Below are 17,155 nucleotides of genomic sequence, written 5' to 3'. Positions count from 1 at the left end.
TTCTCTTTTAGATTCGAGGTCCTCTTGGTCTCGTTTCTCCCTTTTTTCTAGGCTTTCTTCGTGGCGACGACGAGCATGGTGACGATCGTGGCATCGTCCTTGGCCATGGCTTCTTTGGGTCGGTCCTCGTGCATCAATATCTGCACTGTAGATGACGAGAACGACGGCGAGAAGGTACGGAGACGCCATCGCTGGGGACCCGATAAGCGATCCATGCCCACTTCTCTATTTTCTTGCTTTCTCTTTTAGATTCGAGGTCCTCTTGGTCTCGTTTCTCCCCTTTTTCTAGGCTTTCTTCGTGGCTACGACGAGCATGGTGACGATCGTGGCATCGTCCTTGTCCATGGCTTCTTTGGGTCGGTCCTCGTGCATCAATATCTGCACCGTAGATGACGAGAACGACGGCAAGAAGGTGCGGAGGAGCCATCGCTGGAGACACGATAAGCGATCCTTGCCCACTTCTGTATTTTCTTGCTTTCTCTTTTAGATTCGAGATGGTTCTTGATTTCTAGTTGGGTTTTGTCGTTATATTAGTTAATTTCTCCAATTCCTATTTTCGTTCGTGTTCTTTGAATACTTCGTGGTTCTTGATTTATAGTTCAAGATTTTGGTGTTATTTAGTGATAGTTTTCTGGATTGTAGATATGTTTCTTGATTTTGGGTCCGGATTTGATGTTATAGGTTGATTTCACTGTTATTTTGTGCCTAGCTTATCTGTAGGGTTTTAGTTTTGTCAGATTCTAGGTCTGGATCTTGCTTTAAGTGATTTTTTGATTTTCTTGCATTTTGATCATCTTTTATGTCCTACTACTGGTTGATGATGGGGATTTTTTAATAATTTGTAACACGGTTAATAATTTTCAAAGGAGGGATTTCTTTGATCTTCGTAGGTTGACCTTTTGTAGATTCTTCAGTTTTGGTTATGGTGATGCTAATGAAAAGATGAAATTTTTGTTCCTTCTCTGTAGTTTCCTGGGATCAATATTTGGAAAATAAGTGAAGCATCTGTTTCTTTGGGATTATCTACTGCCATGTGGTTTCTTCAGAAACTGAAGCATTTGGCATTTTTTGTCTTTTTGAAATGGAAATCTGGATGCTTAATCATTGTCTGTTTTTAGGATTATCTGGAACTTACCAGTTTTCTTGAATTCTTTTTCTTTTTGAAATCTAAAATATGTTATCGGTTTCTCTCTTGCATCTTTTATTAGTTTTCAAATCTTGTTAGAGAGTGGATCCGGCTTTTGCTTAATTATACTTGTAGATCGGCTGTTGGTTATGAATATCTGGTAATGTAAGTCAATTGATGCTTTATTTTTTGTGTGTCTATTGAAGCTTCTATGATTGTTTAAGTTTTCTCTATTATTAAATTTTGGATTAATGGGTAGAGGCAGGGGGAAGGGGAAGAAGTTAACCGTAGTAACAAGTCATGAAGATCCAGGGAGTGGTGGTGAAGAGTTTCTTCCTAAATATAAGAGGAGGGGAAGGCCACAAAAGCCTTTAAAAGAAGACATTGATGAAGAGGATACTGGGAAGATTGAGGAAGAAGGAAGGAGATGATGTGAAACCTTCTGCCTCGAGCAAAGATATAAAAGGCTCGACAGTTGAGAATGGGAAGAAGAGGAAGAGGTATTCACAACTCACAAGTAAAAGAAAATTCTGAATCAGTCCTGGAGGAAGATGGTTCTGGGGTGAGATCCAACAATGAGGAGTCAACTAGGTCTAACAGCTTTCGGCAAAATAGAAGCCGGCGAAAGAGCAAACCTTGGCAGGCTGCTGAAGCAGGAGTTGAGTCCAAGTGAGATTTGCAACAGTATCTCTTTTGGGTTTTCCATCATCCTATTGCCAGCTATATCATGCAGATCAAAGTCCTTAGTGGCCTACCTTTTCTTTTCCATGTTCATTCCTATTTTGCTTTTTATCTCGTTTTGTCCATGAATGAAATTAACTGGGAGGTGGCGGTCTGAATACACTGTTTTATAATTTTCCCTGACACCATAAAGCTGCTATAAGGTATTTGCTTTAGCTTAAATGGAGTTTCTGTAGGCTGCAGAATTATAAGCATAAAGTTTGCTTTAGCTTGTTTTATCTCTTTTACGTTTTACCGTTACTATTTGATGTCCTAAATACCTACATTTTTGTCTAATGAATTGTAGCAACATAGTTCATTCAAGACTCTTTCCTCTTCTGCAGTAGACTGCATACCAGTGCTTTGTGGTTCTTTAATTTGAGGTCTTTGGGTATATATGTATATAGATTCTTCAGTTTTCTAGATATAATGCTGTTGCTGCTCCTTTTTTTTTTCTTTTCTTTTGATACCACTGTCGCTGTTGTTGCTTATCTTTAACTGCAGCTATTTTGCTTTCCTTATAGTGCAGCAATTTTGATTTTTTGTCAGCAGGTTTATTTTGCCATTTTCTATTGTCCTCTATTTGTGGTGATGGGAATTAAAAGTGCATTAGAGATGGTTGCCTGTTGTATTGTTTTGGTCCTCTCTGTTGTATCAATTTTTGTACAATGTGGTAACTTGAAAGAATATTCAAAGGCACAGATTCCTTCTTTTTATGGTTTGAGGTGATTCTTTTTCACAGAGTCCAGTTGAAGACAAAACTCACAATTCTATATGGAATTTGAAATCATCTGTAGCATATATTAGTACTCATTGTTTGTATTGTTTTATGATCCAATTAAGCTTGCACCTAGTTTGTCTATGTTCCAAGTCATTGAAATTTTAATACATGCCAATATCTAACTTCCTTCTGCAATCTTTTTCTCTAAGCTTTTCTTTTGCTTTCACTGTATTCGTTTTAGTTTTCTTTGACATTTATGAGAAGTGAGCAATCACCTACTCTGCTTATCTTGCACTATTTATATTTTGTGGATAAGTTCTACTTATTTTGAGTTCATCAGATCAGAATGGAGCCACCTTTTAGTAAGCTTAGTAAGCTAGTGTTTGCGAAAGTATCAACAACTAGCCTAGAGTTAGCACTCTTTCATAGTATGTAACAAACCTTCAATCAAAAGCATTCCCCATGCAAGCCTTTATAATTTTTGGAGTTAAGGAAACCCTACGTTCTTTTCCTAATCTCTCGCAATAGATTATTGCATCTAAAGCTTGACACATGATTATTGAAATTTGGGTTCCATTCTTTGAGTTTGTTGTCATTAATTAAGTCTTGTGATTGCTATATTTATTATCTGAACTTTTATTATCAGCTCATAAACCGGCAATTCTTAATCTATGAGCATGAATATTATCTTGGTTCCCAAGTACAATATTCTTTCTAACTTAATTTGTCACACAGTTTTTCTTTCTTTGTTTGTCACTTATGCGTAAAAAGTGACATGTTCATACCTCATTTTATGCTAAAGGTTTGTAAACTTTATTAGATCTAAGTTCTAGTCATCATGGGACAATACATACCGTGCATGTGCCATATCAGCACACAGCATTGACACTATGCTGGCCAAGGGACGCTGAACCGGTACCGGTAGGCATACCGGTCGCCTACCGGACCGGTTCGTATCGGAACCGGTCCGGTCTTTATTTTTTTTTGGTTCACGGACGCGCGCGGAAATTTTTTTTTTTTGCTTCACGTCCGCGTTTGCACCCTTGCGGACACTCTGTGGCATTTATGACCCTACCCCACGCGGATGAGCTGGCCCGCGCACGCCGCCTCGCGTGGGCGGGGGAATCACGTGCGAGGTGATTCCTAGCACGGGGAACTGCGCCGCGTGAGGGGGAAACCAGCGCGAGAGGAACTGTGCGCGGGCGCGCAGCCCCTCGCCAGCGCACCATAAAACTGCGCCGCACGAGGGGGAAACCAGCGCGAGGGGAACTGTGCGCGGGTGCGCAGCCCCTCGCCCGCGCAGGGCGCTTTGCCCGAGGGCTCACACCACAATGCGTGCGCGCTGTGGTAATAAAAAAAATTGGACCGGTGCGAGCCGGCCGGCTCCCACTGGTGCGGGCCGGTACGCAGCTGGTATGCATATGTACCAGTTGGTATCAGTCCGAAAACAGCTTGAACCGATATCCGGACAGCTGGAATCGGTATCCACGCTGTCCGGGTACCGGTTCTAGGCCGGACTGGTCGGTACCGGGCCGAACCGACTGGTTCGGACTGGTTCAACAGACCATGATGCTGGCTGTATGCCAGTACTTGCTGATATGCAGTGCATGCCAAGCACTGGCCCCATATAAACCATGCAAGTGCCAATCAAGCAAAACACTGACACAGCTGACACAGAAAATTTCAACCCTTGGTTCAAAGTGATCAGTGTCCCAGTTCTCTTGCTTCTCTCTATGATATTTTTCATTTCTCCTTACAGGTTTGGAGGCTTGGTTTGCTTCTTGTATTTGTTTGTTTAACCTAGTTAGTTGAAGAAACATAAATTTTTTTGGATTCACAAATCGCAATCTATTGGTTTTCTCTTATGGTTATCTGTCTAAATGCAGATGTTCTCATCCAGCTTATGTGAAAATGCAGCTATTGATGCGATTTTTTGGATGATATTGATGTAGTCATTTGGCTTTTTTAACTGATATATCATTAATTAAAGAAAGCTTATCCAATTTGCATTATTGTGGTCTCCTGCGATTTTGTACGATATTGATGCAACTATTTTTGGCTTTTTCGAATGACAAATCAGTATTTAAAGCAAGCTTTATCCAATTTGCATTATTGTGGTCTCCTTCGGTGGTTCACTTTGTTTAATTTAGATGTTCGATGTGTTTTTTTCTCTTCTCCCTTTGGAGTTCAATAGAGAACTTGGAAGATTTGCTGGTATATGAATCTTTTTCCTTCGTATTCTCTTGCTTCTTTAAAATACCAAGATGGTTCTTGATTTGTCATTCATATCTGGCATTATATTGTAGTTTCGCTGCTTCCTATTTTCTTGCTTCTTTTTTAGATTCTCCATAGAGTTCTTGATTTATACTTTCGGTTTGGGCGTTATATGTTGATATCCCTATTATTGAGTAATTTGCTTTTTTACTTGCAAACCTGGGAAACTTATTTACTAGAACTGAAGGATGTAGCATGGTCTTTATTTACTCTTTGTATTTTCTTTGAACCATGTTGTTGATGTAGTTTTCAAGATCTTATAGCTTGCTTCAGTAAGTTAGTTTTTGTCAATTGACTCGAGTTCTTTAAGTATAGTTAAACTGGTGATAAAATTGTGTCGTGATATTTTTGGTACCTGCGTGTTCTCTACTTTAGATTATTGTAAATAGTGTCTTCCATTACTATTTCACATAAGCTAGTTGAATGCTCTACACTTGAAAACAATAATAGAAGAGAGATATCAGAATTTGTTTAGAAGTGTGAAAGAATAAGATGCATATCTTATTAAGTAAAAGTTATATGCATTGCACCCAAAAAAAAACATTAGGTTTTAGTGAAGGAAATTTTTACAGAAAAGAACTAATTTAGAAAGATTAGCTTTTGTGAACTTTAACTCAGCACATGTAATGCATGTTACTGATAAAGAATAGGTGAACATTAAATTCATGGCTCAAAGAACAAATGAATACATCTTTTAGCTGTTCCTTTCTGAGGGGCAGAAATAAGTTACGTGCCTGGCAAAATAAAAAAGGTAACCACCCATTTTTCACTCTCCACTTATCTTTCTTATCACAATTCAATTTCTGTTCATGTCGAGCCCCACCGCCCACCCTCCTGACAACCCCCAAAAAAGTAAAGCGTTTAACAACCACTGTTATGAATACCCCTGCTGGGGTACTTCCATTCAATCCTCTTATACCAAACAATACGTATCAGGACTAGTAATGGTAGAAGAGTAGGAAGATGAGACATGTATCTCTAATTTGTATCATTATTTTTTCTATTTTGTTATTTTTCCTATACCTTTCTATAGATATGTATTTTTTTCTGTTTATTTTATCTTTTGCATTTTTCTATTGTTTGGTTTCCTCTTGTTTTTATGTTTTATTTCAAATTATGGATCTTCTAGTGTTTTCTATCTTTTTTATACATTCTGCTTTGTGTTTTCTTTGTGATATCATTTTTTTCTGTTAGTTTATAATATTCTCTTTTGTATGTTTACGTCAACCAATTTTGTTTTGTACGCTTGTTATTAGTTTAGTTAGTTTTTCAATATTCAGTTTTTCTTTTCTATTCTATTGTTTGCTATTTGTTTTATAATTTGGCTAACATTTTTGGTTTTTTGTATTTGTATTCCATTTTTTTTATTTTTGGAAAACTCAGATTGATATTTTTCTTTTCTGTATGATTTATTCTTGTTTTCTACTTATTTTCCATCTTTACATTAACTTCGACAAATTTTGTTTTGTATTTTTGGCTTTATTTATATTATCTAGTTTTTACATATTTGGTCTTTAGTTTTATTTTAGTTCATTTTTTATATGCTTTGCACGCTTTTCTTATATATTTAGTTTTGTACATTCATTTTGAAATTTAGTTTAGATTTATATTTTTTACTCTACACATATTACTTTATATTTACCTTCCATCCTTATGTAACTCAAGTTTTGTATTTTCTTGTTCTGGTTTATTTTCTTTCATTTCTATTATGTGCTTTTGCATATTCACATTTTTCATGTTGCTTTAATTCATTGCTGTTATCTGACTTGGGATAATCTATCTTATTTTTTGTATTTTGCATGCTGGTTTGGAGTTTGTGTTTCTGTGTTTTTGCAAATTCTATTTTATTTTTTTAGACTACTGGTACATTTCCCCATGAAACTCTTGGGAAAGGATGGAAACCTGGGCTTTACTGCAAAGTGGCAGGGTTTAGGTTTGGGGCCAAAATGCCATCTTTGTCTATAGCAGCTCATTGAAAAATCATGAGTTGCAGCCATTTCAGTGAGGTCTTGAAGGAGAACAAGCAACTTCCTATCTTTTATTTTCCCAATCAACAACCAATTAACCTATACAAATGGAAAAAAAATCCTGATGATGCTTATAACGTTTCAGCTCCATGTCATCTTAGAAATTTTTAATATTCTCCAAAAAAAAATAATATTTACTCAATGAAGAAAATAGTAGAATAAAAAATACCTAGAAGGAACAAAAATCATGAAACTGGACATATGAAAAAAAATACAAAATTGTCTATACAAGAAATTAAAAACACAAGAAGAAAATTAAAACAAAAATGAGAAACTTGAGATATAAAGATGGAAAGAAACAAAAAGTAAAACATAACAGAAATGCAAGAGAATATAAACCTGGATTTGAAAAAATAAATAAGTAAATATACAAAGCCGTATAACAAACAAAAAATAGAAATAAAGAAAACAAATTAAAAATAGGAAATGAAGTGAACAAAGAGATGGCAAGCAAACAAAAAATAAAAACGATTAGGATGAAAAGAAAACAAAAATGGATTTATGAAAGTGTAAATAGCAGTGGAAAATAAACAGGAATTAAAATACATTAAAATATAAAAGTAAATTTACAAGAAAATAAAATACATTGACATTCCAAAATATACAAAACCAATTATATGGATATAGATAATGGAATAAACAAAACAACTAGAAAAAAAAACAGAAAAAAAGAATGTGCAAAAATGAATATGAAGACAGAAAATAAATATAAAATAGAACAAAATTAAAAAGTAAAATTAGATTTGCAAAAAAAGAGAAAAGAAATAAAACTCCAAAGACTCCAAACAAATACTAAAAAGCAAAATTTTGAAATCAGACTTTGATCCAACTAAGAAGAATAAATACAATATATTGAGTAACCGAATTTAAGAAAAAAGGAATAGTGAAACAGAAAATCTAAAACAAAAAAAAATAAAACTAAATTTCTGAAAGATAACATAAAGACACAAACGGCAAATAAAAGATAGAAAGTTGCTTCTTTTCCTCCAAGACCTCACTGAAATGGCCGCAACTCATGGTTTTTCAATGAGCTGCTATGGACAAAGTTGGCATTTTGGCCCCAAATTATCACCTAAACCCCGTTACTTTGAGTAAAGCCCAGATTTTAATCTTTTCTCAGGAGATTCTTGGGGAAATGTTGTAGTAGTCTAAAAAATAAAACAGAATTTGCAAAAAGACAGAAACACAAACTCCAAACAAGCATGCAAAACACAAAATATAAGATGAAAGATCCCAAGTCCGATAACAGCAATGAATTAAAGCAATCTGAAAAGGTGAATATGTGAAAGCACATAATAGAAATGAAAAAAAATAAACCAAAACAATAAAATACAAAACTCGAGCTATATAAAGATGGAAGGTAAATATAAAGTAAAATGAGTAGAGCAAAAAGTATAAATTTAAACTAAATTTCAAAACAATGTACAAAACTAAATATATAAGAAAAGCTCGCAAAGCAGATGAAAAATGAACTAAAATAAAATTAAAGGCCAAATATATAAAAACTAGATAATACAAATAAAGCAAAAAATACATAACTGAATTTGTGGAAGTGAACGTAAAAATGGAAAATAAATAGAAAACAAGGATAAATCCTAGAGAAAAGAAAAATATCAAGCTGAGTTTTCCAAAAATAAAAAAAATGGAATACAAATACAAAAAACTAAAAATGTTTGCCAGATTATAAACAAGTAGCAAAAAATAGAATAGAAAAGAAAAAACTTAATATTGAAAAATAACTAAACTAATAGCAAGAGTACAAAACAGAATTTGTTGAAGTAAACATGCAAAAGAGAATATTATAAACTAATAGAAAAAATGATATCACAAAAAAACACAAAGAAGAATGTATAAAAAAGACAGAATTCACAAGAAGATCCATGATTTGAAATAAAACATAAAAACAAAAAAAAACCAAACAATAGAAAAAAGGTAGAAGATAAAATAAACAGAAATGCATGTCTGTAAAAAGGTATAGGAAAAATAACAAAATAGAAAAAAACAATGATACTAATTAGAGATACATGTCTCCGTCTTCCTACTCTTTTACCATTACTAGTTCTGATATGTATTGTTTGGTAAAAGAGGATTGAATGAAATTACCCTAGCGGGGGTTTTCATAACAGTAGTTGTTGAATGCTTTACTTTTTGGGAGGGTTGTCAGGAGGGTGGGTGGTGGGGCTTGACATGAACAGAAATTGGATTTTGATAAGAAAAATAAGTAGAAAGTGGAAAATGGGCGGTTACCTTTCCATTTTGCTAGACACTTAAATTATTTCTGCCCCTTAGAAAGGAGAGCAACAGTTAAAAGATGTATTCAATTGTTCTTTGAGCCAAGAACTTAATTTTCACTTATTCTTTATCAGTAACATGCATCACATGTGCTGAGTTCAAGTTCACAAAAACTAATCTTTCTAAATTAGTTCTTTTTTGTAGAATTTTCTTCGCTAAAACCTAATGTTTTTTTGGGTGCAATGTATATAACTTTTACTTTATAAGATATGCATCTTATTTTTTCACACTTCTGAACAAATTTTGATATCTTTCTTCTATTATTGTTTTCAAGTGTAGAGCATTCAACTAGCCTATGTGAAATAGTAATGAAAGACACTATTTACAATAATGCAAAGCAGGGAGAACACGCAGGTACCAAAAATATCATGACACAATTTTATCACCATTTTAACTATACTAAAAGAACTCCAGTCAATTAACATAAACCGACTTACTGAAGCAAGCTATCAGATCTTGGAAACTACGTCAACAACATGGTTCAAAGAACATACAAAGAGCACATAAAAACAATGCCACATCCTTCAGTTCTAGTAAATAAGTTTGTCCCAGGTTGGAAAGTGAAGAAGCAAGTTACTCAATAAAAGGGATATCGACATATAACGCGCAAACCAAAAGTAGAAATCAAGAACCCTCTAGAGAATCTAAAAATGAAGCGAGAAAATAAGAATTGGTGAAACTACAATATAATGCCAGATATAAATGACAAATCAAGAACCATCTTGATATTTTGAAGAAGCAAGAGAATACGAAGGTAAAAGATTCATATGTTAGCAAATCTTCAAAGTTCTCTTTCGAACTCCAAAGCGAGAAAGAAAAAACCACATCGAACGTCTGAATTAAACAAAGTGAACAACCAAAGGAGACATCAACAATGCAAATTGGAAAAGGCTTGCGTTAATTACTGATTTGTCATTCGAAAGGCCAAAAATTACTACATCAATATCATCCAAAATTGCGGGAGACCACAATAATGCAAATTGGATAGGTTTTCTTTAATTGCTGATCTATCATTTGAAAAAGCCAAAATGATTGCATCAATATCATCCAAAAAATCGCATCAATAGCTGCATTTACACATAAGCTGGATGAAAACATCTGCATTTAGACAAAGGTAACCACAAGAAGAGACCAATAGATTGTGATTTGTGAATTAGAAATCTTGTTTTTAATCAGACCAAGAAATCTGTATTAAAGTTTATTTATTGTTGGGTAGTAGGTTTGTCTGGTATGTTTGGCTATTATTGAAATAGGTAGGTTTGATTTCAATTAGGTCTCTCTTCGTAGTGTTGTCTAAAGCAGATGGTACGGTTGAGGGTTTTTTCAAACATAGTTTAATATTGTGTAGTGGCGGCTGTTTGCTATGTTATATTGTCTGGGTATTTTTGAACTTGTAGTACATTGTTGTGCTTTACAAGGTTAGCTTTCTGGTTGAAAAATTGAGACACTTTCTCCATTTTGGTATGTTTAGTTGCCACGGCAACTTGTATGATTGAATTTTGTTTCCGCTGTTAATATTTGAGTTTTCAAGGTTTTGGTTGCTATTGCTTAATTTATGTTTGTTTTATGGGATTTAGGTTCTTGTAATTTTCATGCTTTGCATAAGTGATTCTTGACTTCTTCAGAATATTGCATTTGATAAGTCTATTTAAATACTTGATATATTCTTTTTATTTTTGACTCCATTAGGGATTTGTTTCTGCTATAGTTTATTTGTGGTTATCTAACATGGATGCTTTCAGAAGCTTACTTGTAATGTCTAATGGATTTTTCTAAAATATTTGCATTAATTACTGTTGGAACTAGGTACCAAAGATCGCTATATGCTTGGTTCTGATGAAGAAAATAGGGTCGAATTTGCATGGTTTATGCTGTGTTAGATTTTTCATCTGTCCATATGATACCTGGTATTTTCTGTTTCTAAAAGATCTGCTTGTTGGGTTATCGTTGTTTGATAAAGATGCTAAGGCAGATGAATGGTGAAGCTAGGAAGAACAAAATTTGAGTAACCTAGGGAAAGCTTGGGAGTTGAGAGTTATGCTTTCAGTGATGTTCAGTTGATGGGTTTGCGTAATGATGTCATGGGTATGCATTTTCTTTATTTTCACCGATATAATTTGAAAAACTAGGCTTAACTAGTTTGGATGCATACCCTCGTACAAGCGATCATGCATGTGGATTTGAAACCCAGGATGAGACTCATCTACTGTGTTCAGATGACTTTCAAAGAGAGGCGTTTAAAGAAGTCCTTTGGGATGCTAATAAGCATCACACCCAACAAATTAAGAGGGAGGCTATATATGACATATGAACTTGCAAGAGATGGTGCATGACAAATTGTGAAACATAGAACATTTATGGGCTTAGGTTATCATTTTTGACCATCAATTTTTTGATGCAGCCATTGGAGATATTTATTCATCTCACATCAACTACAGATGTTCAACATTGAATTGGGTCACTTGGGACCAATTTTCTCCAGTATTTCGTTTTTGTAATTTTTTACAGATATTAAAAAACATTTGGTTTAATGCTTAATGCCATGAAAAATCAAAATAGCTACTTTTATGCTTAGGCAACTAGTAGAAAGATCTATTGGAGAAATGAACAAAATCTATACATGAACTTTATTTACTTGGGGAGAGTGCGGAGTAGTTTGTTAGGCAATATGGTGCATGTTAATGAGGAAAGCTAAGGAAATGGAGGGTTTTCTGATAGCTGCAAAGCAAACAAAATGTTTGGTCTATTTAATTATTTATGCTGTGAAGTTATGGGAACGATGAGTTTTATCAGTGCTCCATTGCCTCGTGAAAGCTTCTCCAATGTTGTAAAGATGAAGAAGAACCAAGTTCTTAAATATGGATATTTTGGAAATCTGAGTGGTGGTTGCCAGCCACTAGGATGTTGATTTAGATCACGATAAAGCTAATAATTATTGCAATAGTGATTGGTTGCATGGAAGCATTGAAACTCTAAACAGTTAGTTGTGCCAGCAGCACAGGTTATGCTATGAACATAGTGGCATGCTCTGGCTGTGGTTGTATAGTGGAGGCCATGCTTTGGTGGGAGTATCAATAGAAAGAAGGCTCTCAGAATGAGTATCAAAAACAAAAGCACCTAAAGGATATCCAAGGGTGACGGCATTGTTCAGAATGTGAAATTTATTGAGGCAGAACTAAGGGGTGGGAAGTGGGAGCAGGCTTAGACATGCATTATGATTTAGGACAAGGGAAGGATAAGAAGGGTCATTGAAAGGATATGGGTGATTAGGATTGGAAGGGTTAGACAGACCCAAAGGCTAGGAACTTCAAATATTTTAATTCCTTGCCCTGTTTGTATTAGGTACATATAAAATATTGATACTCGCTGGATACTTCTAGGATATGTGTTGAGTACTTCTAGTATCTTACTTTTCAAGATTTGAAAAAGGGTTCAGATACTTCCCAACTTAGCCTGTGATACTTTGATAACACCCTAAGAATGAGGGGTGGGGCTTTATTTTCTTGTTAACTTTTAATGAATCCTGGCCTTTTAATGATGAATGGCTAATTTTGGAGATTGTGATGTTGATGTTATTGCATGGAGTATGAATTATGGTCTATTGGTCTAAATGATAACTAAATGGACCTTGAGGATGCTAGTTCTGTTGTATAAAATATGGAATACATTGTTTCGATGGCCTACTATACTTTATAAATGCTATTATATATGTAAGAACATCTGTATTTATTCATTGTTCCAAGCCATATTATATCGTACTTTATTGAGATTTGCCATATTGGTGAATCTGCCCAATATCCATATCATAGTTGTAAAAGGAGATTCAAAGGAAAAGCATAATCATGGGGAGTAACAAATTTTAACCTACAAATGCTAGCGTGACTTGACCCAACCTTCTTTCAATCAGGTATCTGGAAACCTTTCAGTTGGCACTTTCCAGGTCATGTTATGGTTAAGAGCCTAATGGCTCTTTTCAACATATTGACTTCGAGTTGTTTATTCAGAATCAACTAGGAGAAAGAATGGAATATATACAGCTGAAGGGTGAAAATGGGGCAAGAAAAGTAAAGCTGCTTGCAAGGCTAGCAATCATGAAGGGTGGGGGAAGTTCAGTTGATTGGAAGTGTTAAGGTTAGTGTGGATTTTAGTTCGAACTCTTCATGCATGGAAGTGGAAATGAGTATATGAATTCAGATGGAGTTTGACATAACGAGTCCAAAAATTTTGATGGAGTTTGACATTGTGTGTGCACGTGACCATGCATGGTTTCATGGATGCATGCTTGCATATCAAGTTTCTAAGTTATGACTAATGGGATGTGACAAGTGGATAACGTACTGAAGTCCTTATGGAATTGCATGGAGAGATGAGGAGCAAAATCACATTGCCAAGTCATGGAACAAAGTTGATGTTTGTGCCTGCAGGAACCACCAGTTCTTCTACCAGCATCAGAAAGAGTGCAGGAAACATGCTAAGCAGGTTTCATATTTGAAGGCATTGACAACAAATATAATGAATGCATTCTTGTTACTTGCAAGATACCGGTGTTAGATACATATTTTTCGCACATATCATTGTAGATACTCGCAAAATTTTCCTTATGCAGAATCTTGCTTTGCAGGAAGGAACCAAGAATTCCACAGATTAAAGCTCAGGTAACTAGTTAGTTTCTTTTATTCTTTCACCACTTCTGCTTTATTAGGTTAATAAAACATATACGCCAGTCATAAGCATGGTCATAAAATACCACAAACAGATATATTACCTTGATTTTGGGTCAATGTGGATCTATGTTCTGATGCATCAGTTGCATCAGAAAAGGAATCTCTCTATAGTGGATTAGTTTTGTAATATTTTCTGTAGATTGTATCAGGTGAATATTATATTAGACAGCCGTAGGACATACAGTGTTGCATAGCTCAAAATATTGACCAATGAAGGTGTGCAGAAAATAAACTTGACATAACATAAATTAGTATGTTGGGACAGGAGTGCAGTAAAACTATGAAAGATTAGAGTTTTGAATAAGAGTTGTAGGAGTTAAATTAATTGAGGACAATGTGATGGAGAACTGACTTTGATGGTATGGAATAATAAAAATCTAAGAAATACCAAATCTATGTTAAAAGATTAAGGAAGAGAAGGAAAGAACCAAAGCCAACATGGATGGGATCGTGAGAAACCCAAGGAGTTGTTATGCACACGGTCTAAAGGAGTCCAAGTTTAATCATATTATTAATTTAGCAAACTTTTAGTTTCATTAGGTATGTATGTTTTGCTCAAGGTTTTTATTCTTTATATATGAACATGTAATGGGAGATACCAGTTTGCTTCAGATTCAAATAAAACTTCAGAGGTCTCTCCATTTCTTTTTCCTGGTGAAGTCTCCAGGTCTTAGTCACCTAGAATGTGATGACCGTTCCATATGTCTTGGTGACAACTATGGCAGGAACCTTGTCTATTGATTCATAGGCATTTATTTGTGGTGATTACTTCTCCATCATGTATCTTCTCTTCTGGTTATTATTCTTTTCATTATTTTCTAATAAAAAAACCTTAAAAACCATTCTATCAAAACCTGGATTCCTACTCTTAATCCTAACCATGTTATTTCAATAAGTCCCCATGATTTATATTTTACTTTGTTTTTTAATTTAATAATCAACTACTGATCTACCTGAAAATTCCAGCAACCTGTGACTTTGATCACTACTAAAAACTTGGATTGATCCATATGATAAAATCGCCAACAAATTTTATGCCACAAGTTGTAAAATCAGCCATTTGGAACCTATCCTGCTATGATTTTGTTCATCAAACTTTGATATCCATTACAAGCGAATATCTCTCTGGTTACCTGCATTGGTCATACCCAAGTTTCTATGAAGCACTAGTATGTTTTCTTATAATACAAGGTGTACCTAGTTACTATTAATTTTCACTTAATTGTTAGTTGGTTGGGGTTCGATCAAACCTTAGTTGTGAAAACTTTTTTCAAAAGGGTAGTGAAGTCAAAAAGATTATGATCTGCATAACATATTAGACCATTGATCGAGTCTGTGCCTATGAAAGTCCTGCAAACAACTAATATTACTTTGATATCAACAATTGTTCTGCTGTGTTGCCTCTTCTTACTCTGATGGGTAGGAAGTTCCTTTGGCTATAAGTGGTGTTAGTTTGATATCCTCCTATGATGATTATTATATCTGCCCACATAATTTGTTTCATTTATTTCATTTTGCTGTGTCACATCTAGTGCATCCCTTTGTCCAGCAGTAGTTACAAATAAGCAATATTTCATTCACAACTTCCATGATTACTTAAGATCTTGAATAACACATGCACAGATTCCACCAATTATCAGAATTTGATGAAGGAAAATGCAGTTGTCGCAGACGTCTGGCAAGGCACAATGAGCGTCGAAGGAAGCCACCTCCTGGACCTTTGTCATCATGCTATGGTCGCTTATCTGCCTCCTTCCATGGTCTTTTTTTTATATATATATAAAATTCAAGCTTTAGTTTTTATTTGTTGTCCATTTGTTTTTATCCAAGAGCATGATTTCATACAACTGCACACTATTGCAGAAGACCCCAGCAGATTCAGAAGCTTTCTTATTGGTGCGGGCACCAGTACCAGACCACCCGTCACTCGGGTCTATAGTCGCTGTGGGAGGATGGTCCAGCCAGTTTCATTGTAGTTAGAGTGATTTTATTTCATTTTGATGGCCTTTGGGCTTATGTAATTTTTTTTTATGTTTGAGAGCCTTTTGTGAGATTGGCTTCTTTGTAGAAAAGTTTTTGTATTTTGGATCTTATATATATGTTGGACCATACGTTTGTATGGGTTATGCTATGAATGAGGAAATAGTTCTTTTTCTTTTAAGCTCTAGTGTGAAGCCTAGTTCCCTCCTTTTCCTTCCTCTCCTTCCCCTTCTTTCTTCTTCTCATTTTTCCTCTTGCTGTCTGGCATCACTTATGGACTTCAGTTATCCCCGGCTTCCAAGCACTGCAAGAGATACCTGGCCGACCATTAGGGATAATGATTGGGTGACTTGTAACTGGTGGCAGGGTGGTTTAGATCCTCCAACTAGTGCAGTTATGGTGCAGGGGCCTCATCATTGCCTGCAGAATTCTGCAGAGGGAGCCTCTTCTCGACACCAGAGGTTCTGCCGGGTGAATGTCTTTTGGGAGTCTCTGACTCCAGCTGTGCTCTCTCTCTTCTGTCAGCTCAGCCATGGGGAAGTAACAACACTACCACAAATCGAGCTCCAACAATCCCAGGAAGCAGCAGCTTTGACGGTGTCCCAATAGCTCAATCGGTTGCTGCAAACGATTACATTAGTCCTTGGGGTCTTAGAGGTCATGGAGACAGGAGCATCTCACATGAAATGCAGCATCAGATGGGACTGGGACTGGTCACAGAGGCTGGTAGTAGCCAGTTTTCAGGTGAACTTGAGTTAGCTCTGCAGGAAAATGGGCAATGCGTGGACCATGGCTCAGATAAGACATACGATCATTCAGTGTCACGTGATGCACTGGTCTCTATAGACCATCTGATCTGTTCTGTTCTATAATTATGGATCTTGTGACTTTTTTGTTATCTCCAATGCTAAATTTATCTGTGGTAGTTTTAAGATCTTATAGTTCTTAAACTTCACCTAATGCTTTGTTTTGAGCCTAATCTATTAGAAGCACTATTATGTTGGAAACAACTTTAATTAATATTTCTGAACTTTGTGGTGCTATTATTTTCCATATGGATGATATTGTAGGCATGTCTCAATTTTGTTTTCATGATTAATGTTTTCATAGCATCATGGATCAGCCATTGCTAATTGATTGCCGTAGTTTCATCAGACATGATTTACTTCATTTGACCTGTCAACAAACAAGAATTCTTTCATTCTATGCTTTGTTTTTACAATCAAGTATACCTCAGCAGCGATTTCCCCGGTTTTTAAGAATGCTCCGGAATATTTTGCTTATCATGCTC

The 17,155-nt window shown here is 35.4% G+C and overlaps 1 protein-coding gene across 3 annotated transcripts; it reads left to right on the top strand.

The window, feature by feature from the left end:
- Window positions 1-1,386: 1,386 nt before the first annotated feature.
- LOC108511153 (squamosa promoter-binding-like protein 2) lies at window positions 1,387-16,045 on the top strand. 3 transcript variants are annotated; one of them, XM_039131524.1, is made up of 4 exons: window positions 1,695-1,795; window positions 13,782-13,815; window positions 15,508-15,620; window positions 15,748-16,045. In XM_039131524.1, exons 1-4 carry the CDS (start codon window positions 1,702-1,704, stop codon window positions 15,858-15,860), a joined length of 354 nt encoding a protein of 117 aa, XP_038987452.1. In that variant the 5' UTR covers window positions 1,695-1,701; the 3' UTR covers window positions 15,861-16,045. The 3 variants fall into 3 exon arrangements, 2 of the variants coding, with proteins under 2 accessions (XP_038987451.1, XP_038987452.1); XM_039131523.1 differs by lacking the exon at window positions 13,782-13,815 and having other exon boundaries at window positions 1,387-1,795; XR_005513869.1 differs by lacking the exon at window positions 1,695-1,795 and having other exon boundaries at window positions 9,068-13,815.
- The last annotated feature ends 1,110 nt before the right edge of the window (window positions 16,046-17,155 follow it).

Source organism: Phoenix dactylifera, chromosome 11 (assembly GCF_009389715.1).
Source record: "Phoenix dactylifera cultivar Barhee BC4 chromosome 11, palm_55x_up_171113_PBpolish2nd_filt_p, whole genome shotgun sequence".
Taxonomy (NCBI): Eukaryota; Viridiplantae; Streptophyta; class Magnoliopsida; order Arecales; family Arecaceae; genus Phoenix; species Phoenix dactylifera.
The sequence above is the reverse complement of the archived record's forward strand: the minus strand, read 5'-3'. Positions and strand labels throughout refer to the sequence as shown.

What these genes read in the sequence shown, in the direction of transcription:
- LOC108511153 (XM_039131523.1), top strand. Translation starts at nt 1,608, where the DNA reads ATGGGAAGAAGAGGAAGAGGTATTCACAACTCACAAGTAAAAGAAAAT. An exon ending in GAAGCAGGAGTTGAGTCCAA is followed by an intron (nt 1,796 to 15,507) that starts GTGAGATTTGCA and finishes ACACATGCACAG; the next exon opens with ATTCCACCAATTATCAGAAT. An exon ending in ACCTTTGTCATCATGCTATG is followed by an intron (nt 15,621 to 15,747) that starts GTCGCTTATCTG and finishes ACACTATTGCAG; the next exon opens with AAGACCCCAGCAGATTCAGA.